The sequence below is a fragment of the Cetorhinus maximus genome, chromosome 10, assembly GCF_964194155.1.
Source record: "Cetorhinus maximus chromosome 10, sCetMax3.hap1.1, whole genome shotgun sequence".
NCBI classification, from domain to species: domain Eukaryota; kingdom Metazoa; phylum Chordata; class Chondrichthyes; order Lamniformes; family Cetorhinidae; genus Cetorhinus; species Cetorhinus maximus.
The window spans coordinates 85124550-85149957 of record NC_135888.1 but is presented as its reverse complement, the minus strand read 5'-3'; the positions used below and the strand labels follow the sequence as shown (position 1 = coordinate 85149957).

Sequence of the window (25408 nt, the reverse complement as noted above, 5' to 3'; positions counted from 1 at the left end):
CCAAAAACCAAAAGTTTTTTTGAACAACTATGTCGTTAATTTGTATATTCATAAAGCGATGCTGTAGTAAGTTAACAGGTAAGAAGTATGGTGTGTGAGAATTGGCAATTAGGAGAAACAGCCTAGTATTTGTAGACTATAGCAAGCCTAGGCTTAAGGTATTGTAATGTAAGTAGGCCTAGGCCAACCATATATACGATAGCTGTATCACATCTGAAAATATTTAATACCAAAACACAGTCGGTCCCAGGAGTTTCAGTTAAAGGATAATCGACCAATATTTTGTTTAAATTGCCCCTCATTCTCCCTATCAAGATGAATTACTTAATACTTTTCATCTGTCCTCCTGAAGTCTGTTACTATCTTTCTCACTTTTTTTTCTCATTCATTTACGGGATGTGGGTGTCGCTGGCTAGGCCAGCATTTATTGCCCATTCCTAATTGCCCTTGAGAAGGTGGTGATGAACTGCCACCTTGAACCACTTCAGTCACTGTGTTGTAGATATACCCACAGTGCTGTTAGGGAGGGAATTCCAGGATTTTGACCCAGCAACAGTGAAGAAACAGCAATATATTTCCAAGTCAGGATGACGAGTGACTTGGAGGGGATCTTCCAGGTGGTGGTGTTCCCATGTATCTGCTGCGCTTGTCCTTCTAGATGGTAGCGGTTGTGGGTTTGGAAGGTGATGCCTAAGGAGCCTTGGTGAGTTTCTGCAGTGCATCTTGTAGATGGTACACACTGCTGCCACTGTTTGTCGGTGGTGGAGGGAATGAATGTTTGCGGAAGGGGTGCCAATCAAGCAGGCTGCTTTGTCCAGGATGTTGTCAAACTTCTTGAATGTTGTGGAGCGACATTCATCCAGGCAAGTGGAAAGTATATCTCTCACTCCTGATGTGCCTTGTAGATGGACAGGCTTTGGGGAGTCAGGAGGTGAGTTACTCACTGCGGGATCCCTAGCCTCTGACCTGCTCTTGTAGCCACATTATTTATGTAGTTAGTCCAGTTCAGTTACTGTTCAATTGTAACCACCAGGATGTTGATAGCGGGGGATTCAGTGATGGTAATGCCATTGAATGTCATGGGACAATGGTTAGATTCTCTCTTCTTGGAGATGGTCATTGCCTAGCACTTGTCTGGCATGAATGTTACTTGCCACTTGTCAGCCCAAGCCTGGATATTGTCCAGGTCTTGCTGCATTTGGATATGGACTGCTTCAGTATCTGAGGAGTCGCGAATTGTTCTGAACATTGTGCAATCATCAGCGAACAAACCCACTTTTGACCTTATGGTGGAAGGAAGGTCTTGATGAAGCAGCTGAAGATGTTGGGCCTTGGACACTACCCTGAGGAACTCCTGCAGTGACGTCCTGGAACTGAGATGATTGACCCCCAACAAACATAGCATCTTGGAAAAACTCAGCGGATCTGGCAGCATCGGCAGAGAAGAAAAGAGTTGACGTTTCGAGTCCTCATGACCCTTCAACAGAACTGAGTAATATTAGGAGAGGGGTGAAATATAAGCTGGTTTAAGGTGGGGGAGTTAGGGGAGAGAAGTTGGGGGTGGGGGGGCGGTGGTTGTAGGGACAAGCAAGCAGTGATAGGAGCAGATAATCAAAATATGTCACAGACAAAGGAACAAAGAGGTGTTGAAGGTGGTGATATTATCTAAACGAATGTGCTAATTAAGAATGGATGGCAGGACACTCAAGGTACAGCTCTAGTTGGGGTGGGGTGGAAAGACTAACAGGGCATTAAAGGTATAGATTTAAAAATAATGGAAATAGAATAGGTATAGATTTTTAAATCTATACCTTTAATGCCATGTTAGTCTTTCCACCCCACCCCCACTAGAGCTGTACCTTGAGTGTCCTGCCATCCATTCTTAATTAGCACATTCGTTTAGATAATATCACCACCTTCAACACCTCTTTGTTCCTTTGTCTGTGACATCTTTTGATTATCTGCTCCTATCACTGCTTGCTTGTTCCTACAATCACCCCCCCCCTCAACTTCTCTCCCCCCACCCCCCCACCTTAAACCAGCTTATATTTCACCCCTCTCCTAATATTACTCAGTTCTGTTGAAGGGTCATGAGGACTCGAAACGTCAACTCTTTTCTTCTCCGCCGATGCTGCCAGACCTGCTGAGTTTTTCCAGGTAATTCTGTTTTTGTTTTGGATTTCCAGCATCCGCAGTTTTTTGTTTTTAACATAGCATCTTCCTTTGTATCAGGCACGATCCAACTAGCGGAGAGTTTTCCCCCTGATTCCCATTGACTCCAGTTTTGCTAGGGCTCCTTGATGCTACGCTCAGCCAAATGCTGCCTTGGTGTCAAGGGCAGTCACTCTCACCACATCTCTTGAGTTCATCTCTTCCGTCCAAATTTGAACCAAGGCTGTAATGAGGTCAGAAGTTGAGTGACCCTGGCAGAACCCAAACTGTGCATCAGTGAGCAGGTTATTGTTAAGCAATTGTCGCTTGCTAGCACTATTGATGACCCCTTCCATCACTTTACTGATGATCGAGAGTAGGCTGATGGGGTGACAATTGGCTGGATTGGATTTGTCCTGCTTTTAGTGTACAGGACATACTTGGGCAATTTTTCATATTGTTGGGTGATGCCAGTGTTGTTGTTACATTTGAATTTTGCGTAATGTTCAAACTTTGAAATTATACCCTGTATATACAAGTCTAGCGCATTAATATATATCAGAAATAGCAGTGGCCCTCAGGAGACACACTGCACACTTCCCTCAAGCCTGAAAAACAACCATTTGCTTTCTGTCCCTCAGCTAATTTTGAATCCAAGCAATCATTGTCCCTTGAATCTCACGGGGTTCAATTTTGATCAGTCTGTTATGTGGCACTTCATTGTTGTGGTTCTCAAATTGTGATCTGCCAGTGTCATCGAGTGGAGGCCTGCGGTTGGTCCAAAATGCAAGTCACTGACATGCAATGCCACGGCTCAGGCTATATGAGAAAACAGGCCAAGACCCTCATCCCCATTACTCTCATGATGTGTCACAAGATTTATGTTACTGTTGATTGTGCTTGATTAATATAGATGCAAGGTAAGTATTAGTTTCTCAGGTTATTCTTATTTTACAACATTTTTAGAATGTTTCAAATAAATGTGTTGTCTTGTATCATTAATATTTATAATATGAAATTGTCTATACTTTTGTTTCTGGCATAAATTAGTTTACCTATGACATTTCATTTACAAAAATCACATTATTTTCCCAATAAATTCTGATGAGTTTTTTTCTGGTGGCAAGTGAAGTAGGACAGAAAGGTGGCTTGTGGGGTCTTTTGCCCTGCCTAAGTGGCCCATGGCAACAAAGTTTGAGAACTACTGCTTTATTGAATATTTTTGAAGGTATTATACACAACTTAAATCTCTCAAACCTTTCAAAGTTTTGAACACTTTCTGGAGTGAATGCTGGCCTAGTTTTTAATCCTCTTTATAGCTATCTATTTACCTCTGGTATTATTCTAGTGAATCTACATTACACTATTTCAATAGCTTGAATATTCTTTCTGTAATGGAAAGCCTAAAACTACATACAGTACCCTAGATTGTGGCACAGAAGGTGAATTATGCAGATTGAATAGAAAAACAAGGATGTGATAAATCAGTGTTCTATTTCCTTAAAAATATTTTTGATTTTTTTATGGTTGATTCCTTCCTCAATCATACTTTTAAAGACCTGAATATCTGCATTTCCAGAATCTGTGTTCCCTGTTGTTATTCCTTTATAAGTTTACCATTTTGAGTATAATTTTATTGCAAAAAAAACCTTACAATTAAATCTATTTTATTTGGTATATATATATTTCATTTAGTTATCACCGTAGAGTTTACTACATAGATTCAAGATAAGTGGCAGAAGGTGTAGGGGGACATGAGAAATAACTTTTTTACGCAGAGGGTAGTGGGTGTCAGGAATTCGCTGCGCAAGTTGGTGGTAGAGGCAGAAACTTTAAACTCTTTTAAAAAGTACCTGGATCTGCACCTAAAGTGCTGTAAGCTGCAGGGCTATGGGCTGGGTGCAGGATGGTGTCCTCGGGCTGGCATGGACAAGATGGGCCGAATGGTCTCCTTCTGTGCTGTAACTTTTCTATGGTTCTAAGTGTATACTTAATGTTTGTGTTCAAAATTGTGTTGTCAACTTTGATGCCCAGACTTTGGGAAGAGCATATATACAAAATTGCTGAAAGAGCTTTAGTGCTAATCAGTTTATAGCTTTTTTATGTAAATAAAAGTGGACTTGAGGTTTTTTTAAATATATAATATTGAAAAAAGAGACATGCTCTTGAAGCTTTTCACCTTGCACCCATCAGGACAGCTTGCAAGAAAATACCAGCAATAAAGGGAGCAGCAATTTATGCTTATACTATATGAGAAGAGAGTGCTGATTGGTTGGCAAGTGGACTCTGATTAGTAGAGGTGTTGCCATGGGGAAAGCAAGAAACAGTTCACTGCCAAGCTTTTATTCAGAATTCAAACCAGGCAGGTCGACTCAGGTCAAGGCATTGCAATCAGAGTTTAACAGCTTCACAGTTCCAATGAACGTTCGCACTTTTTACGCACATTCATGCCTACTTGTAGCAATCCCAAAGGGCACCTGATCTCTCCAAAGGTCTCCTGGGACCATATCCAAATGGGTATCCTACCTCTCCAAAAGGATACCCCACCTCCCCAAAGACCTCCACAAAGTTCAGACCTGCTCCTGCCAGGTCCAACCTGCACACGTTCTGTTTCGCACACCTTGATCATCAAAATTAGACATGAGTGGAGGCATCTGCTGATTTATATGGGCAAGTGTCTCTGTGAAATGCGCATGCACAAATCCCAAGCTGGGCCCATTCCCATCCCCACGAAAATGGTGGGTACCGTGTTCGGGGGTGAAACCTCCGACTTTCAGCCTTTCCCAATGATTAAATCGATGTCATAGTCTCAGATTAAACAAACTCTCACTTTCATCGATGGCATGTCCAGGCACTTCACTGCCTTACATCATCCACATCTATAGAAAATCCAACACACAATCAAAAAGTGTCCTGGTAGGTTTTAGCCCAAAACTAAGCCAGAAATAAAAACTAAGGCCCAGATTTTTTGCCATGATAAGATCCTGAAGCCAGGATTTCCCATTTTTGCAGGGGTGGGAGGAAATCAGCAGCTGCCTCCACTCTCGGAAAAAATGCGCAATGTGTGGACATGCTCCTCCTGTCTGCAATTTAAGATTATTAGTCAGGCTTGCAGTGTGGCTCACTTACCCATGCTAGAAGCCATATATATTCACACACAGGATCCTGCCCTTTGCAGGCAGAAGGAGCATGTCCATGCATTGCACCTTTTTCAACTAAACAAAAGCTTGGGGGATAGCCATTTCCTGGTTGTTTCTCCATGGCAATGCCTTGACCAATCAGAGTTGACCTGCCTAGTTTGAATTATGAACAGAAGCTTGGCAGTTAACTGTTTCTTGCTGCAGTGCTTCTAGCAATCGGAGTCCACTTGACAACCAATCAGCACTCTCTTCTCATGCAGTATTGTCTCCTTTACTTGTTGGTATTTTCTTGCAAGCTGCCCTGATGAGTACAAGACGAAAAGCTTTGATAGCGTGTCTTTCTTTTTCAGCAATAGTCAAGTTCTGTGCTACCAAATGACTATATATGAGATTGAATAATTAAGGAAATCACAAAGGAACCTGGCACAATCAATAGTCCCTAAATACTGGCCTTGAATATGTAGTGCAACATGGAAAGAAAACAGTGCAATAGAAATAACGTATAGTTTTATTTCGCAGGGAAAGATGAAATGCAAATAACAAAATTAAGCTGCACAACAAGGCAATGTTTTTGACTTTTGTCCTATAAAAATGTGGTGGATCATCAGATTAGTTGAAATGGGAATATCTAAGTATATTTTAAGAGGTCAATAACTTTCCAAGAATTTTGAATTGTTTTGTTCTACTCGCTTTAGGTTACACGAAGTTCGTATTCAACCTTCGCTAACCAAAGATGGTGTTTTCTCGGCACTAAAAATGGCAGAGCTGGAATTTCCCCAGTTTGAAACCCTGCACCTTGGATATGTAGATGAATTTCTATTACAGTGTAAGGATCTAACATTGTTTCTCCTTCCTTCATTGGCGTGATTCAGGACATGACTATGTTCCACCAATGGTGAATAATTCAGCTAAGTTTTAGTTGAGTAGCAAATGGTAATGGTATTTTTACGGATTTTTTGTTTATAAATTATATACATGATATAATGTGCTAGTAAGTAAAAATCTAAACAACTATTCTGTTCAAACTATGTTGATATATGACTCATCATATTTTCCCTATTTCCAGGTAAGATGACGAATGCTGAATTAGTGAAGCATGGTTTGGCAGATGTGGTAGAGAATCCTGGTATCATCACAGACATTGGGATGAAAGCAGTAAATGAAGTATTTCCTTGCATCAAATACCTAGTTATTTATAATTGTCCCCATCTGCATAATGCACATAACTGGATAACAGGTACAACACTGATTTTGAAAGGTCTTTTGTTGTGTGCCATATAGAAATGTTTGTTTTGGATACGTTACTCAGACTACAAGAGTCTAAATTCATTGTAGACCATGTATGTAATAGTGCTAGCATTAAGCAGTTCAGTCATTTTTTTAAAGCATATTTAGTACTAAATTTAAAATATGTATATCTCCTGAATAATATGGATACTTAACTTGAAACGACTTGCAAAGTTATGGTTTTCAAAGTGTAAGTTGATAAGATTCATAATAAAGGAAGACTATTACACCTTATCGAGGATCTCAAATGTTACATTCAAAACATTTTACATGCGCTGAATTATTTTGAATTGTGGTGGCTTGCGTTAGCAAATATTTCATGATTGCAAGTGAAAAAACATGACTTCCTTCCTCAGCACTATTTTCTTGTAGGAATTAATTCATATTTATGTAATTGCATAATCTCCATACACAGATCAAAATTCAAACTACACCATCGTTAATACTAAAAATGGTGCATAAATTTGGGCTGAAGTTTATTATAGATATACATGATGGCATTTATCAAGTTTATTTGTGTTCTTTAAATCGTTTCTCAATCTTGGGGTCCACAAGAATGCCTGAAAGGGATGCCAAAAATAACTATTAGAAACTCCTATTTCATCTCTCACCTCAGTCGACCACTCTCCTAATCAATAATCTTTGCCTAATTCTTTCTTCTGGATTAGATGTGGCCAGCCTGGTTGGTCATTTTATTTGGCACTTTGGGTAGGTGATACAAAGCCAAACAACGCAATGATTACAGGTGGGTCCAGGTTGGGGGATGTCATTGTGCTTGTGACATGACGGGCAGGATAGTCAGTCCATGCAAAGAGATAGGGCCAACAGGCAGTATATTGAGGTTATCACCAACAGTATCAAAAAGACTGTGGATTTGCTCAGCTCATTCGGTAAGGAGCAGCAGCCAGTGAATAATAAATAACCATCAGTAACAATAGATAGGAACATAAGAAGTAGTGGATCAGATGGCCCCTCAACCTGCACCACCATTCAGTACTACCAAGACTGATCAGCTCCCTAAATCCGTTGATTCAATGATACACCAAAAATCTGTTTATCTCAGCCTTAAATATATTCAACAAAATCACTAGAGTTGTCAAAGGAGAACTTTTTGCACACTCTCACTCCAGTGGATACCTGTAATAACGAGATTTAGGGTCCTTTTCAGATCCTATTCTGTAATAATTTGTTTCTCATAAAATTCATCTAATTTTCACATCAATTTGAAGGGGATGGTGTTAATATATGTTTAGGTTTTAAATCATCTGTATAATAAAGGCATTTAACATGTGTGTATGTGTGTGTATATGTGGTACTTTTGTTTATTCAAAAATATAACTCAAAATATCACAAGCTTTGTGGGATTCTTTCTCACTCATGAGAACCTTGTTACGTGTCCCAACACTGATGAATTACCTCAAGGTTGTTTCCTGAATTGCCGGCTACTTTAATTTGATCAGGCCCTAAATAGCATTGAAATTCACCAAACTGCTCATCTGTGAAGAGGAACGTCTCTTAATACTAGTGTGTCCAATGATGCCCATCAAGGAAGGCTCTTTTAAGATGTCCCTCACCCTGTTGGTAGCGCACAAAAGCTCGTCATTCACTTGTGACATCTAATTTCCACCCTGTCGCAATGCAGTACTCATTACTGCATTGGAGGTTATGATCAATCTTCAAGTCACATTAAATAAAACAAAATAATTTTTTAATTGTATAACTTTATTATACAGAAGAAAATACTTTGTTATACCAAAGTCCATGGAATTTTTATAATTGGATGGGAGAGATGCTGAGAGACAAAAGGCTTGAGACCCCTGCTTTACATTAGAAGAATAAATAGAAATATATCCTGAATATAATGTGATTTTGTTTCGATAATTTCTAGACCATTCACGGTGGAGTCGCTTGGTGGATCTGACGCTTGTTCGTTGCCACGCAATCAAACTGGAGTCATTCAGTCAGTTTGTAGAAATGCTGCCAAGCTTGGAGTTCATTTCATTGGACCAGATGTTCCGGGAACCTCCAAAGGTCTGCTTTGGATTTTGCAAACACCAGGGAATTTATTGATACTATTTACAATTGCTGGCATAACTGTTCGTAACATGCATTTTTTAAATAGAAGTCCTCTCACATGCAGTGCTTGGGTACTTTAACATTAAGGGAACTGATTTCCAAGCTAGCGTGTTGCAGATTTGAGACCTAGATCTGCCAGTTTTATCTACTGGACAACCAATAGCTTCATGAATCCTCAGCATGCTTTTTGGTGGCATATTTCGAAGAGTGATTCACCTAAGTGCGTTTTTTTTTGCAGTGTGGAAGAGAAGGTTGGGGAAAGAGGATGAGAGAGAGGAGAAATATCAAATTATTCCAAGATCACTAGAGTGTCAATAATTTTCTCTCCATGGACGGGATATCTGAGCTGTTAGGCATTTTGTTTCATCAGGAGAAATTGGCTAGAGAAAGAAAATAATTTGTCTATGGATTGAATAATTTGAACTTCACTAAGATTCTGTTTACTATTTCTGATGCTATGAGACTGTTATTCAACTATTTGTGTTACATTTTGTGCTACGTTATAGCTACAGCATGTTAGAAGAAAATTATTTGATTTACAATGAACTATAATCAATGCAGTGTGCAGATGTAAATTTTGTTGATGCTTATGCAAACTTCCTTGCATATCTAGTGCAACAAAGAACCTTTAGAATGATACTGATAAATTCACTGTTTTGCTTATCTATCACGTCAGGGCTGTGCTCGCGTAGGGTTGAGTGCTGGCACAGGAATTGGTGTTTCTTCTGCTCTCGTTAGCAATCAGAATTCCAACAATGATAATGATAACCACCAAAATAATCACGCCAACATCAATAATAACAATAATGAGGAGAATGATGCTCGACAAGAGAGAGCAGCAGCTGACCTGCCAAACCCAGTGAATGGTAAGTTTTTAATGTTTTTAAAGATATTCAGAGCTTCTGTGTTATAAGATCTGCAGTGTCACCCTTTAATTATCAGTCCTGTTGCATGTGAGATTCGCATTGTGAAATTTACTTTGGTTTAACAAATAGTTACTTAGCACCTGAAAATACTATGTCCTTTTTCTATACAATATCCAAACTGCCAGAGTCTTTATCTGTTGTTAAATGGAAATTCCCCACTAAAAAATTAACTGGTCAATCCTAACTATTTAGGAGCAACTAAATGAAGAGCTTTGAGAGCTGTTTTTGACAAATAAGTACACAATGGTAATATGTTTGACAATATTCCAGAAGTTGGCAAGAAACAAAACTAGGTTACCCAGATACTGGGAAACCTGTGCTGCATTGTGTCAGGCTATTACTTCATTGAGTTAAAGTTTTTGCAAAGTTTTTCTCTTTTTGTCGTCTTCCCCATGCCAATTTTTGAAAATGAGTCAGTGGGTGACCCCTTCTTTCTAGCTCCTGTCACTGTTTCTTCACCTAATCTGTAAAATTTGTGTGCAACCAGTGCAGTTTTACTTTCCCTCTTGGTTTTTTTTATATATAATTTAGATCACTCAGATGTGTGAAGGAAGTTATTTTTTGAAATATTGTGGAAACGAGCACATGTTCTATTGTTTCAAGGGATGGCATATTGGCACCATCAGACCAGGTTGAATGCGAACTATCCTTTAAATAAACTGCATTTTATTTTAACTGATATTTTCAAGTATTGCGGTGGAGTTTTCTATATGATGCTCGTGGACCAGTAATGCAAGCTGTTAAATCTAATCTTGTTTTTAGATATGTTAATTCATTTGTGGGCATTTTGCTGTTTTAGAACAAGGACTTCAGGAGGCAGTCCAAGAAAGTAGACCAAATGGTGCTGAATGTAATCCTGATCAGAACAGTGGGCATTCTGTGACACCTATGGATATAGATGAAGAACAAGCAGGTAAAACGTGTGTGTGAATAAGATGGTTAGATCTGTGGGCAGAAGCCTTGTCTTATCACTCTGGTGACTTGTACCACTATGTACCTGTAACTGCATTGTCTGTCCCAAGGTGATGCTGAATCGTAACATGTATGATCTTAAACAGTGCTGTTGGACAGAAAGGAAGTGCAATAATAAAATAGCTTTCTGACTATTCTGTGTTTAATGGAAGACTTTTAAACCAGGTCAGATGTAGTTGGGAAGAAATGACAGTCAGTGGATGAGTTACTCTGGGCGGAATTCTCCCAAAATGAAACTCAGTGCGGTGGTGGGTGATCTCGGCAGTGCCCATCTCCTGCAGGAGTCATGGCAGGGCCCTCGGGTACCCACAGGGAGGATGAGTGTCAGCTGGACATCACGGGGATCTCCCCTCAGGACATTCCCAAGGGTGTGCAGCCGCCCAAAGCCCCCTCTGCCTGTGACCCTATCCACTCCAGCTTCTCAGGCCGCCAAGGGCACTCCTGCCCCTCAGCAGGTGACCCTTATCAGGCCGGGCGCTGCAGGCCACCAGAGGACGTCCACCAAGATCATCATGGACATCAGGATGCAGCAGTCAGCAGGCTGCTTCCGCCTCTGCTGCAGATGACGGAGCTGCAGCCAGGCGTACCGCTAGAGTTAAGAAAGTTAAGAAAAATTGATGTCACTTCTGGATCACGGGTGTGCTAAGCATATAACTAAGTTGCACTTTTGTGAATACATTTGATGGTTATGTGAATGTTTTGGGCAACTGAAGGCGCTGTGATTTTGCACTTTGGCGTCCTCTTATTTTGAGGTTTAGCATTCCTCCTACTCCGTGATAGTGTTCCACGATGAGATTTGCATTCCTGTGATGTCAACCTCAGTTGAACTAGTATCTGCACCCCTTGTGTGATGTCAGGGAAATGTGTTAAATCTTTATTGGAAGTGTGTAATGTAAGCATTTCTCACCCTTCTTAACACCATTGAGTGAGGGAAGCTCATCAGCATTGATAACCTAGTGGCATGTGTGTCTCCTCGGTGATAGTGGCAGAAGAAAACACATACATGGTGGGGGAGGAAATCCCTAGGCATGTCCACATCTTAGTTGCAACCGTGTTGGCGTCATTAGATGGTGGTGAAGGCTTCAAGCCTTCTCCCACATCGATCTTCTTCCTAAGTGGGCTCTCAGTTCCCAGAGTGCACTCACTTGAAGGGCCCCACGGACCAAAGAAAGATCATGGCATGGCGATTCATGAGGCAGGTGTGAATGCGGGACTCGTTCTCGCTGCCAGTGGGTGGACATCCCCTGAGTTGAAAGAAGATGGCATTGAGGGCTAGGAGAGATGTGGCCATATTCCTTCACTTAACTTTACTCTTCCTGGAACCTTTCAGTGAGCAACGTATCACGGGCACGTCTTTCTTCCTCCATAGCTTGATCGCTCTCATACTGACCCTCAGCAGCCTCTTGAGGTTCCTCGGCCTCCAGATCTTCATGCTCTGATGAGCTCTCATCCTCCTCCAGATCATCCTCTGGCAGGGAGTCACCTCTTTGCATAGCCAGGTTGTGAAGGGTGTAACACACTTTGATGATGCAGGAAAACCTGTCGGGAGCGTATTGGAGTGAGCCACCAGAGCAGTCCAGGCATCTGAAACGCATCTTCAGAAGCCCTATGGTCTGCTCTATAAGGAAGTGTGTGGACCTGTGAGCAGCGTTGTACCACTCCTTGGAACGACTCTGAGGGCAATGCATCGGTGTCGTCAGCCAGTCCATGCAGATGTAATGGCCCCTCGAAAATCTCAGGACCCTGGGAGTGACTCAGGATGTAGGAGTCATGGCAACTCCCAGGGTACAGTACACAAACGTGCAGTGTGTGCTTCCGGAGATCACACACCGGTTGCACGTTGATGGAATGATAGCTTGAATGATAGGTTTATAAACATTAGGGCCTGCTGCCATGGAGCCCGTATAGCCACATGGGTGCAGTCTATTGCACCCTGCTCTCTTGGGAAGCCTGAGATGGTGGTGAAGCTGGTGAATCTTGCAGCCTGGCTATCTTCGCCCAGAGCAAACTTGCCATAATAATGGGCCTTCCTGTGAAGGGCACCTGTGACCTCCTTTATGCATATATGTGTTGCGGACTGAGAGATGCCACTCAGGCCGCCTGTTGATCCTTGAAAAGAACCAAGGGTCAAGAAATTGAGTGCAGCAGTCACCTTCAAAACCACTGGCAGGGGACACCCTCCAACTCCATGTGGCGTCAGGTCTTCACGAAGAATGTGGCTTATGTGATGTACTAGATCTCGGTTCAAGCACAGACGTGCACGGCATTGCGTTTCGCTCATTTATAAGTAGGAGACTCTTGGAAGATAAACAATTGGTCAGGCGAGTTGCCCCTGTTGTCTGGGGGTCTCCTCCTGGTTCTCCTCAAGCTGTGGCTCTGCTTGACCATTGCCCTCCTGCTGAAGTTGCTCACGGAGTCGCCTCTCTCTCCTTCGCCGCCTCCATTGCATTAGGACCTGACAAAGGTAGCATTGAGCCCTGGATCCATATCTGGTTTTGCCTTCTCTCTGAAAGGAAACATTGAAGATATTAATGATTTAAGGGGCAAGAAAGCTAAGCTCAGAGGGTAACACGTTTGAAAACTGCAAGGGTCCATTGTTTTTCCTGCCCTACTTGCATGGTGGCTGATGCTGCCTTGCCCCTGAGACACTAGCACATACATCGAGGTGAACAAGATGGCATCGCAGATATGTAACATCTTGAGCCCTGCGTGGAATACTAAAGTTTAAGTGAGGTGATTGACCCAACCTAGCTCTGCTCCAATCTCTGATGTGGCATATTGATGACTAATCATTTGCTCATGGTCAATGAGTGAATGCCCTTTGTGCCATTAGGAGTGTCATATCTGCTAAACACATGACAGGCCTTCATTGTTGGAATGCCATATATGATACAGCTGTGTTTCCATCACTATTGCCTGCATTCCCAAATTCTACATTCCTATGTGTTACATTTGAGATGCAGGAACTGTGATGTGTAGCCACTGATTTCTGACTAGCCCTTAACAGTGCTAACGAAGCCATTGGCTTTAAGTGGCTTTCATTGCAAGGAGGTCTTCCTCCTTTCTTCCTAAGCAGACTCCTGCTCACTCCTGTGCAACGAGGTTAGAGAGCGACCCCAGAAAGGCCCCCCTCGTGTTCACCCTTAGCCCTTACTGCCATTCCACAGCCTTCACTCCCTGTTGCCCCCTTTGTGTTCACCCTTCCTCCGACTGCCTTTCCACAGCCTTCCTTCCTCATTGCCCCCCTTGTGTTTGCCCTTCCCCCGACTGCCATTCCATAGCTTTCTCTCCCCATTGACCCCGTTGTGTTTGTCAGCCCACCCCTGATTGAAGTGCTAGTCTCTGAAAGTGGATGCCTGCATGAGTACCACAGCACAGTGGTGTTCCTTGGGACACGGAAAGCAAAGAGAAGGAGCAGTCCAACCCTACAGTCCCAGCAGAGTGGAGTTCATCACAACAAGACCATTACAGTGCTATAGCAGGTATGTTTCACTCACCTGGAATTACCAGCAAACTAAGATCCAACTTGTGCATGCCACTCCCTTTCAAACAGGTTTGACACCGGCATAATTTCCCACTGTTGTGACGGAAGATTGGAAGGCATGGCAAGATTCTGTCGAGCAGCTATTTTAATGAGCATTCATTACATGTTAATTAATGTAAATGGAATTCGTACCACTAGTTAGCGAGATAACCGACCCGCCATGAAAACACTGAGAGAACTGCGACCTGTTTTTACGATGGCTGGTTTCCAATTTTTTTGCCTCCCATTGGAGTCTCCACTCCCGCCCGCCACGAAACCCGCCATGGGTGGGATGGGAGAATTCCACCCTTTGCTTTACCTGCTCTTGGGATTTGGGCGTCACTGGCAAGATAGCTCTTTAGTTATGCGCGAGAAAGTAGTGGTGAACCTTTCTCTTGAACAATGCAGTCTGTGTGCTGAAGGTGCTCCCATAGTGGTGCTAGGTAGGGAGTTTCAAGATTTTAACCCAGTGACAGTAATGGAATATATGTCGAAGTTGGGGCAGTGTATGACTTGGTAATGGTGTCCCCATGCACCTACTGCCTTTGTCCTAAGAGATTGGTTCAACTGGGACTGTATTCACTAGAGTTTGGAAGAATGAGAGGGGATCTGATTTAAATCTATAAAATTCAAACAGGGCTAGACAGACTGGATGCATGGAGGATATTTCCCCTGGTTGGGGAGTCTAGAACCTGGGGCGACAGTCTCAGGATACAGGGCAGGCCATTTAGGACTGAGATGAGGAAAAATTTCTTTACTCAGAGGGTGGTCAACTCGTGGAATTCTCTACCACAGAAGGCTGTGGAAGCCAGGTCACTTAGTATATTCGCGAAAGAAATTGATAAATCTTTGGATATTGGGGGAATCAAGGAGTATGGAGAGAAAGCGGGAATATGGCGTTGAGATGGAGGATCAGCCATGACCATATTGAATGACGGAGCAGGCTCAAAGGGCCGAATGGCCTACTCCTGCTCCTATGTTCTATGTTTCTTTGGTGGAGGTTGTGGGTTTGCTGCCAAAAAAATCCTAGTGAGTTCCTGTAGTGCACCCTGCAAACAGTACACTCTACAGCCAAGGTGTGCCCATGGTGGAGAGTACCTCTCAAACAGGACTTTTGCCCTGAATAGTGTTGTGCTTTCTGAGGTGCCCATTTATATTTTCTACATATTGTTTGCATCATATTGTTTCAAATGTACAATTTAAACTCTAATCCCTGTTCTCAAGCCCTTCTATCCTGTGAATTTACTTTTTTTAGTACTAAGCTAACCTCAGCAATTATATTTTTAAAGTTAATTGCACCATGTACCCTCTGTAATATATTTTCTACCATCTGATGACTGAAGATATTTTTAAAAATTGAACATAAATATGCAATTTACTTTGATCAGGGCTAATTATTAGACATGCCATACTGTCTCTGCAAAGACAAAGTAAAGGTTGCAGATTTCAGATAGTGAGGATGTTTTGGGATTTCTAACTGCCATTACAGAGGGCCCATGGGTGCAATTAACTTTAAAAATATAACTGCTGAGGTTAGCTTAGTTCTAAAAAAAAGTAAATTCACAGGATATGAGGGCTAGAAGAATAGGGATTAGACTTTAAGTTGTACTTTTGAAACCATATGATGCAGACAATGAAAGATGATGTTTTTGAGATAAATCGTTTTGATTGCTATTCACGGTTGCTGTGGCAGTTCTATTCGTTTTAACCCAACAGATGTCATTAGCAAATTTGGCAGGTGGATTCGGTTCGATAGTCAGCTTGGGTAGTCAGTTTGACTCAAACCCGACATTGAAGCAAGGCTGACCTCAAAAACAACTACCAATGTGGAATAACTTAGTGAGTTGGTTACTTTATGAGAGGGGAAGTGAAGCCGAGTGGAGTAAATGAATTTTGATTACATTCTTCATGTTCACCGTTCTGTGAAATAAGGTGACACCAAATTGCAACAGACCTCATTTTACTTGGTTTGCCTTTGAAAAGATTGATAAAACATTTATGAAAACTGTAAATACCTTGTTCATAAAATAGATTATTGTGTATCTGCAATATACTTCATGCAAATACATATAGGGGAATATGAATTAACTTCTATAAACGTAATGTGCTCTGTTGCTTATGGGAACGATTGCCCCTGAACCCAAACCTATCTACGGCAGACCTGAATTTGTAGCAAAGAGATAGTCTAGCTTAGAAATATTGTTGAGGCAGTTTGAAAAATAGTGATTTGGTAGTACAGAACTTGAGTATTGCTTGAAAACAGCATAAGTCAGCAAATGGCTGCTTGTGTGTACCGGAAGCTACATATATTAATACACAGGACTCTGTTATTTGCACGCAAAGAACATGTATACACATTGCACCTGTTTCAGCTGAACAAAATAAGTGACAGCCATTCACCAACTCATTCCTGCCTTGACCAATCAGGGTCAAGCTGCCTGGTTCAAATTTCAAATAATGATTGGCAGTTAACTGTCAGTCACCATCATTGGTGCATTCTCTATGGCAACGCCTTTACCAATCAGTGTCCACTTGCCAACCAAACAGCTCTCTCTTCACATCCAGTATAAATTGTTGGTTTGGTATTCTTGTGAAGTGTCCTGATGAGTGCAAGACGAAAAGCTTCGACATGTCACTTTTTTCAGCAATACTCATTAAATGAATATTTAAAAATCAAAATTGTAGCACTGGTGATGTCAGTTTAATTCCCTGCCTTCACAGTGGCCACAAAATGCCATAAACTATTATGACAATGAGAGAACAAGTTGAAGTTTTTTAAAAAATATTCTTAAAGTTGATACTCCCAGTAAGTACTAAACAAGGGACTGCCAAACTTATACCAATTAATAGTTGTGTAGCACTTGAAATATTGTATATACTTTTGACTTCCTACTTTAGAAAGGATATTGAGGCTGTGGATAAGACACCGAAGACATACAGGATTATACTTGTGGTGGCATTAGATGCTTCAGGTATGAAGAGAGACTATTGAGTCTGGGACATCTTTATTTGAGCAGAGAAGGATAAATGTTAACCAAAACACCAGGATAAGACCTCTGCTCTTTGTAAATTGCCATAGCATCATTTACATCCATCAGAAGTAGTAGAGAAGTCTATAGTTTAATTGGCCAACATTTGCTGCCAGAATAATGATGAAACTAATGACGCTCACTGTCATTTATGCATAAATGGTGGAGCAATTTCAGGCGAGGAGTAGATTTGTGACTACCCAAAAGTTGGTGTCCAAGTCACCCTGCTCTGCTGTTAACTTTGTAAAAACGGTATTTCATTGTCTACTTCACAATTGACATGCACGGAATGCTGAAAAGTTACTGCCTTTTTTTTTAACAGTAGATATGAACTGAAGCCATCTCTTAAATTATATTTTTTTTCCTCTGGTTTTCCTTTGCCTCTCTCTCTCTCTCACTCTCTGTGTACCTGATTTGACATTAAATTCACCCTATTTTTGGTCATTCCACATTTAGTTCTTAATCCTTTAATCTCACTTGCAGGGAGATACCATGTTTGTCCTGTTCTAAAGTTCCAGGTGCTCTGTTTTTCTCTCTTGCACCATTATACCCTTGTCCTTCTTGCAACTTCATGGGCAAAGGTTCTTTGAGCTGAACGGTGCAAGGGAAAGTCTAACTATTGGCAGATGCTGTTAGATGCCCTACTACAGAAAATTCTGGCCCACTATTTTATCTGAATGTCAGAACCCCTGAATTCTTTCAGCACTGCATTGAAGTATCTGTGGAGTAGAGCGTGAATCCACAACCTTCTGCCTCGGCTGAGTTTGCTACCATTGAAACAAGGCTAAATAGGTTAAATTGAACCCAGTAATGTTCCAGTGCACTGCACCACTCATGGTTGTTTATGCTTAACGAGGATTCACATGCTAGATTACCACTATGATCTTCCTGAACCAAATGCAAAATGATGCAATGCACTGGGGAGCAATCCGTTCCCAGGTCCCTACCCGCATTGCTGCAGAGCGAGCCACCCCCGAACCACGCCACCCCCGAACCACACCACCTCCCTTCCCCCAATCAAAAAAGATGTATCAGTGTTTGCTGAGTCAAATGCTGCCTCCTTTGTCAGGGGTTCTCAAGGGTACTTGGGAAGGTTTCAAGGGGTCCACCGAAAATAATTAGATATGGCACTTTCCATTTACAAATGAGTATCTATCTGTGTCCCAGAATCAGTTACACCAGGCTTGTCCAACCCTTGAGTTGCGGGCCTCTATCTAGCACCCACAAGCCTCTTTATCTGGCCGAAATTCAAACTACAGGTTGAGTTCAATGAATGATTCTGCAAGGAGCTGCTCCTCCAATCACAGGCCACTTCTCTCCCACATTTGCTGCTGTTAGACTCACTGGTGAGTCCATCAGCAGCAAATTTAGGAGAGAAACAGTCTCTGATTGGAGGAGCAGATGACAGTGTGAAGGTGAATGGCATCTCTTTGTTTTCGCAGTGCACAATCTCTCTGTCTTTGGCTGCAGTCTTTCTCTGTCGCCCTCCCGCGCAGGTGCTGGTGCCCTGAAGGAGCGCAGAGCTCGATATGGTGGGTCGAGCCGGGGAGGCCATGAGAATTGCAGCAACAGTGCTCGCTCAGCCCTCTGCCTGCCCAGAAACTTGCGCCAAGCCCCACTCGCCCTTCACTCCTGTGAGCCTTAACCTACATTAGCCGTTGGCCCAGCAATGCTTATCTAACCCCTGTTTTCAAATACCTCCAAGTTCCTCAGCCCTCCCTATTGCTGTAACCTGCTCCTTTACTACAACTCTCCAACGTCTGCCCTTCTCCAATTCTAGCTTCTTATACAGCTGATTTTTAATCGTGCCACTGCTGCTAGCTCTCTCTTCAGCTCTCTAGGTCCTCAGCTATAGATTCCCTGCTATAAACCTCTGTCTGTCTCTCTATCTCTTTGCTCTTTTTAAGGCAAACTTAAAATCTACCCCTTTGACCAAGCTTTTGGTCACCTATTCCAATATGTGGTTCAGTGTCAATGTCATTTGATAATGCTTGAGACAATTTAGGCCATTTAGAAGTACAATATAAATGCAAGTTGTTGCACTTCAAAGTAAATTTGTCTATAAAGCACTTTAAGAGATATGATTAAGTTGCTATGTAAATGATCAGTTTTTGTTCTGAATACTGGTATATTTAGGTTCAGATATTTTGGACTGTGTTTGTGTATTACATCTTTTGAGAGAAATGTATAACATTTGTTTAGGACCAAGTGGACTTCAGCAAACTGTGAAAGTAAAGCCAGTGATGGTACATGATTCAGATAGTGAAGACGAAGATGAATATAACATGGATACTTCTGGGAATCGGAATGGGAATGATACTGGGGATAATTATTCAGATGGTGAGGAAAAAAAGAAAGCTACAGCTATGCTTTGTGAAAGTTCTGGTGAGTGCTGCAATTGGTGGGTAGAGCACTATATATGCTGATGTTAAATTTTACTTATTGTTTCCAAATTATTTGATTTTAAACATCAAGCTGTTAGTCAAATGAAAATAGATATTTACAAAAGTTGAAAAGCTCTATGTTAAGCACAAGTAATTATTTCATTTTGTACACATTTTGACATGAGTGACAAAATATATTAAAAGGTGGAATCTATTTGGTAAATCTGATCAATACGATTCTATCACTAGTGAGTAACAAATCATTTTTCATGCATCTGAATTGTATAACCTCGTTGTAATAAAAAGTCTACTAGCTTGAAGTGAAAATTTGTTGAATTTTAAAGGCAACATTTTCCCCTGTCGGTGAGGGGAGGGAAGAAAGTGTGGGAGTGGTGCGGGCAGGCAGGCTTCTGATCGGCACCCCCCGGTTGGGGGCACACTGCCATTTTACGTGGGCGGGCCAATTAAGGTCCACCCAGCATGACATCCGCCAGGAAGCGCTATACTCTCCCTGTGCGGGCGGGGTTCCCTCAACTGGGAGTGCGTGCAAAAGAGCGCACAAGATCTCCCGGAAGCAAAGTGCTGCCTCAGGGAGATCGGCTCCGATTTAAAACTTTCAATGAAGGCGATTGAAAAATTTCCCTGCCTTGTCGCCTCATGTGACACTGTCCATAATTTCTATTTAAACATTTAATAAAAATTTTAATACCCTCATGAAACCTCATCCCGCCCGTGGATGAGGTTTCATGTTTTTCCTGAAGCCCGCCTGGGCTCCCGGCCTGCCCGCCAACCTTAAGGTTGAACGGGCAGGTCCATCAATCATGTTAATTAGTTTGTTAATGGCCTTAATAGGCCGCGAACTGAAAATCTAAATGACGTGGGGTGATGTCAGGACACAAGCCCGACATATCCCCGCATCATTTTACACGGTGAACGGGCCCTGCCCCCTTAGTGTTCGCTGTGTGGGTCAGCAAATCACATCCCACAGCTTAATAGTAAACTGATGTTTCCACTCAGCATTTGTATGTTAAGCTCCTGCCCACAAACTATCTCAATACATTAAAATCCAGTTTTGCCGAATTGATAATGGTCACTCACATTTCTAGAAATATTCTGCCAAGGATTGCCATTTACAGAAAAATAGAGATTAGAAAGATCTTTTTGATTGACATTAGAGTTTATCGAGCACTCTTTCGAAATTCCAGCTGGTGTTTCATTTACCACAGCTTTTCCTCTTGCCTGGGATATTATGTTATTTTGTCCCAAATGTATTTTCCCAAAACATGTCTGGAAGTTTTACATTGAGTTTTGCTGTCTTTCAGCTGATTTTCTGTAACATAATTTCCATTTCTTTTGATTTTTCCCTCAATTTCATTAGATACCTGCGTGTTTTGCTCTGTAAATGTTATTTTTCCAACATTAATAATCTGTATTTATATATATTATATATATATATGGCTTGGAACAGTTCTGACATGATGCTCAAGTGATTCATTTGTTTCATAATGTTAGATTAATGCTATTTTATTTTACAGGCATTTGTGGTAAAGGCAAGGCCCCATTACGAAAGAAGAGCCCAGTTAACCAATCAGGTCTGTTAACACCATCGCAAGTGGAGGAAAGCAGTTGTGAGAAAGGCTGTCAGGTGACCAGTGAACAGATAAAAGCTGATATGAAAGCAGCTAGTGATGTCCCAGAGAGGAACAGGAGCAAAGATGTTTCTTCTGGAGCTGGAACCTGTTCTGCTCCTTCGAGAACAACCAACTCAAACACTGTCACATCTCCTCAGTATATAGAATCTAATAGGACAGCCACTGTGGATGGAGGGTGCAGACATTGCAATGCAGCATATTCGTCACATCCTGGTAGTGGAATCCATGCCTGTTCATGTACTTCACATACAATTGGAGACTGTTCAGACAGTACTGAGGGAAACTCAATGAATAGTTCAGATCATACTGGCTGCATATGTAACACATCTCAGGTAAATGAAAGCAGGACAGGTGAATGCTGTGAAGCAGATAAGCCTTCCACAAGCAGGACATCCGATAATTGTGATTTAAATGGACACTGCAACACAGATTCAGCTGTATCAGAATTTTCACAAAGGAAATCTTCCACTTGTGCAGAAGGACAGCTACATGTTGATAATGGGAGGACTAGCAGTGATGGTGTCAGAGATACAGAGAATTCTAACCATCATCCCATGTGCTCTAAAGGATCCCAGCATGAAGGCTATCCACGCAGACCTGTGACAAGAGCAAGTAGCAAGTATAGCCAGGTTCCATTGATCACAGAACCAGGTAAACAGCATGTGTGATTGTAAATATTTTGCAATGTATAATACTGAACAATACCTACTGTTGTGTATTGTATTAAGTGCAAGGTAAATATGGATGAAGTAGACAATGTAGTCCACCATATAAACTATAGTTAACCCAATTGTTAAGTAATTCAAAGATTTTCACCCCCATTGTACCCACATGTCTGGTATAGATGTTGATCATTGTGTAAAGAGCTCCTGATATCAGGCCTAGATTTGACTTTGACTGCTTTAATTCTGTGACTCCCAGACCTAGTCTTAGTTTTGGATCTGCCTTTACATATTGTTTTACAGTTTCTTAACATTGCATCTGCTTTGCTCTTTCAAGGTTAAAGGGCCTATGTTTCCCCAGCTTTACCTCATACCTAAGACATATGACTCTTGGAACCACCTTTGTGGCTCTTCTCCGAGCTGCCTTTAGTGCTGAATATTCCTTTCTGTCCTGGGTGACTGGAACTGGCCTCAAGATAAGGTCTGATCAATGCAATAGTCTGTAGGCATCACTTGCACACTATTTTTTGCCAATACAGTTCAGCATTCAGTCATCTGTGTTTATTGCCGCTCTGCATTAATTAAACATGTTTAACAACAAATCACCAATTTTATAGCTTTCACCAGTAGCTTGGGTATTTCAATATTATTCATGAAGTGTGTATTTAACATATTTTTCCCATGTGTCCAATTCTTTACACTTGTCTATCTTCATTTTCACCTGCCATAGTTTATTTTACTCAACTCTGTATTTCTCATGCTGCTTTCCTAGAAATAATCTGGCCCTCTTAGTTTACCATCTGTAAATTTGACCATTTTACATTGGGTTTCTGAATGCAAGAGAAAAATTTTCCGGTCAGCGAGCAGGGACGGGGCCCGCTCGCCCACGTGTAAAATGACGCACAGTGACAGTGTCCCAACGTAACCCCGCGTCATTTAGATTTTCAGTTCGGTGGGCACGCAGCCGTGTCGGCTACACACCTGCTGAACTGTCACAGGCCGTTAAGAAAGTAATTAAAGTGGTTGAGAATGCTGTCCATCCAACCTTAAGGTTGGCGGGCAGGCGAAGAGCCCAGGCAGCCTTCACGTTTTTCATGAAACTTCATCCACGAGCAGGATGAGGTTTCATGAAGGGTTTATTAATTAAATAAAAGATTGTGAAAAAATTAATTGATATGTCCCAGCTCATGTGACACTGTCACATGAGAGGACATGTCTTAAAATATTTTTTCTTTATTTAAATGTTTAAACCTCTGTGCCTCAGGGAGATTTCTGCGCTCTTTCGCGCACGTGCGAAAGAGCGCGGGCCCCGACTCAGCGAATCCCCCACCCGCCCGCACAGGGAGCGCTTCTGGGTGCGCATCATGCTGGGTGGGCCTTAATTGGCCCGCCCACGTAAAATGGTGATACGAACCCAATTGGGTTCGCGCCCGCCCCCGCACGGAGTGTCTGTTTCCCCCCCCCCCCCCCCACCAGACATGGGGAAATTTCTGCCCCAAGTTGATGTAAATTAGAAACCATGTTGCCTTAATTCTTTTTTTAGTATCTTTTCATGGTATGTGGGCATTGCTGGCTAGGGCAGCATTTATTGCCCGTCCCTAATTGCCCTTGAGAAGGTGGTGGTGAGCTGCCTCCTTGAACTGCTGCAGTCCATGAAGTGTAGGTACACCTACAGTGCTGTTAGGGAGGGAGCTCCAGGATTTTGACCCAGCGACAGTGAAGGAACAGCAACATATTTCCAGTTCAGGATGGTATGTGCCTTGGAGGGGAATTTCCAGGTGAAGGTGTTCCCATGTGTCTGCTGCCCTTGCCCTTCTAAATGGTAGGGGTCATGGTTTTGGAAGGTGCTGCCTAAGGAGCCATGCTGAGTTTCTACAGTGTATCTTGTAGATGGTACAGACTGCTGCCACTGACTGTGGAGGGAGTGAATGTTTGTGGAAGGGGTGCCAATCAAGCGGCTGCTTTGTCTTGGATAATGTCAAGCTTCTTTTTGAGTGTTGTTGGAGCTACACTCTTCCAGGCAAGGGAAGGATATTCCATCACACCCCTAACTTAGATAGTGGACAGACTTTGGGGAGTCAGGAAGTGAGTTACTCGCCACAGGATTCCTAGCCTCTGACCTGCCCTTGCAGCTAAGGTATTTATATGATTAGTCCAGTTCAGTTTCTGGTCAATTGTAACCCCAGGATGTTGATAGTGGGGGATTCAGAAATGGTAATGCCATTGAATGTAAAAGGGAAATGGTTAGATTTTCTCTTGTTGGAGATGGTCATTGCCTGGCACTTGTGTGGCACAAATGTTACTTGCCATTTTTCAGCCCAAGCCTGGATGCTGTCCAGGCCTTGCTGCATTTGACCATGGACATCTTCAGTATCTGGCGAGTCAAGAATGGTGCTGAACATTGTGCTATCATCAGCGAACATCCCCACTTCTGACCATATGATGGAAGGAAGGTCATTGATGAAGCAGCTGAAGATGGTTGAGCCTAGGACACTACCCTGAGGAACCCCTGCAGTGATGCCCTGGAACTGAGATGATTGACCTCCAACAACTACAACCATCTTTCTTTGTGCTAGATACTGACTACTGGGCACCTAAGTCGCAGGTTCTTTTTACCTCCTCCATCTTCCAAAGTAACTTTTCTAATTAGCCATAAATTACTAGCCTCCAATTTCTAATCCATTTCCAAGCTTTAACCTGTATCCGCACCACTTTGACCTTAAATCTTCAGTGCTGTATATGCACCACATTATAGGACTATCTATGCATTGTCTCCTTGGCTATCACTTTCTTAAAAAAAAAGGTCAAGGAGATTTTGGATTCAAATTGACTGTTTATTAATATTAATTACACAGGTTGCCAAGTTTATTTTGATCCAATTATTTGACGTGCTACAGTAAATGGTAATATATTGAGAAGTATAGAGGAGCAGAGGGACCTTGAGGTGCATGCCCACAGATCTTTGAAGGCAACAGGATACATAGATAAGGTGTTTAAAAAGATATATGGGATACTTTCCTTTATTAGCTGAGGTATAAAATATAAGAGCAGGGAGATTAGGCTAAATTGTATAAAACACTAGTTAGGCCACAGTTAGAGTACTGTGTACAGTGGTCACCACATTACAGGAAGGATGTGATCTCACAAGAGAGGATACATAGGAGATTTATGAGGATGTTAGCTGTACTGGCAAAAAATTTTCACAGAGGAATGATTGGATAGGCTGTTTTCTTTGCAACAGAGGAGGCTGACGGGAGATTTAATTGAGGGATGTGAAATTTTGAGGGGCCTAGATAGAGTGGATAGCAATAGCCTATTTCGGGGGTGGGGAACCATTTTCTTCTCAAGGGCCACTCTCACAGACAAAATCAGTTTCGGACCACACATATATAAAAATCAACTTAAATTTTTTTAAAGAGAGAATACCGAAACATTCAACTCACCCACTGCTTTAATGTGATGGCTGAATTTGCTTTCCCTTAATGAGTAGCACAGCTTCTGTGTCTCAATCGTAGCATTCCTGAACAAAAACAGAATTACCTGGAAAAACTCAGCAGGTCTGGCAGCATCGGTGGAGAAGAAAAGAGTTGACGTTTCGACTCCAAC

At 42.0% G+C, this 25408-nt stretch overlaps 1 protein-coding gene across 4 annotated transcripts in view; it reads left to right on the top strand.

The window, feature by feature from the left end:
- Window positions 1-25408, top strand: part of fbxo38 (F-box protein 38) — an 89081-nt gene that overhangs the window by 28491 nt on the left and 35182 nt on the right. For all 4 annotated transcript variants that reach the window (XM_078550719.1, XM_078550722.1, XM_078550718.1 and 1 more), the window contains exons 9-15: window positions 5987-6117; window positions 6358-6528; window positions 8467-8609; window positions 9331-9520; window positions 10380-10493; window positions 19307-19489; window positions 21024-21791. In XM_078550719.1, coding sequence (XP_078406845.1) covers window positions 5987-6117; window positions 6358-6528; window positions 8467-8609; window positions 9331-9520; window positions 10380-10493; window positions 19307-19489; window positions 21024-21791 — 1700 coding nt within the window. The remainder of the gene's footprint in view (window positions 1-5986; window positions 6118-6357; window positions 6529-8466; window positions 8610-9330; window positions 9521-10379; window positions 10494-19306; window positions 19490-21023; window positions 21792-25408) is intronic.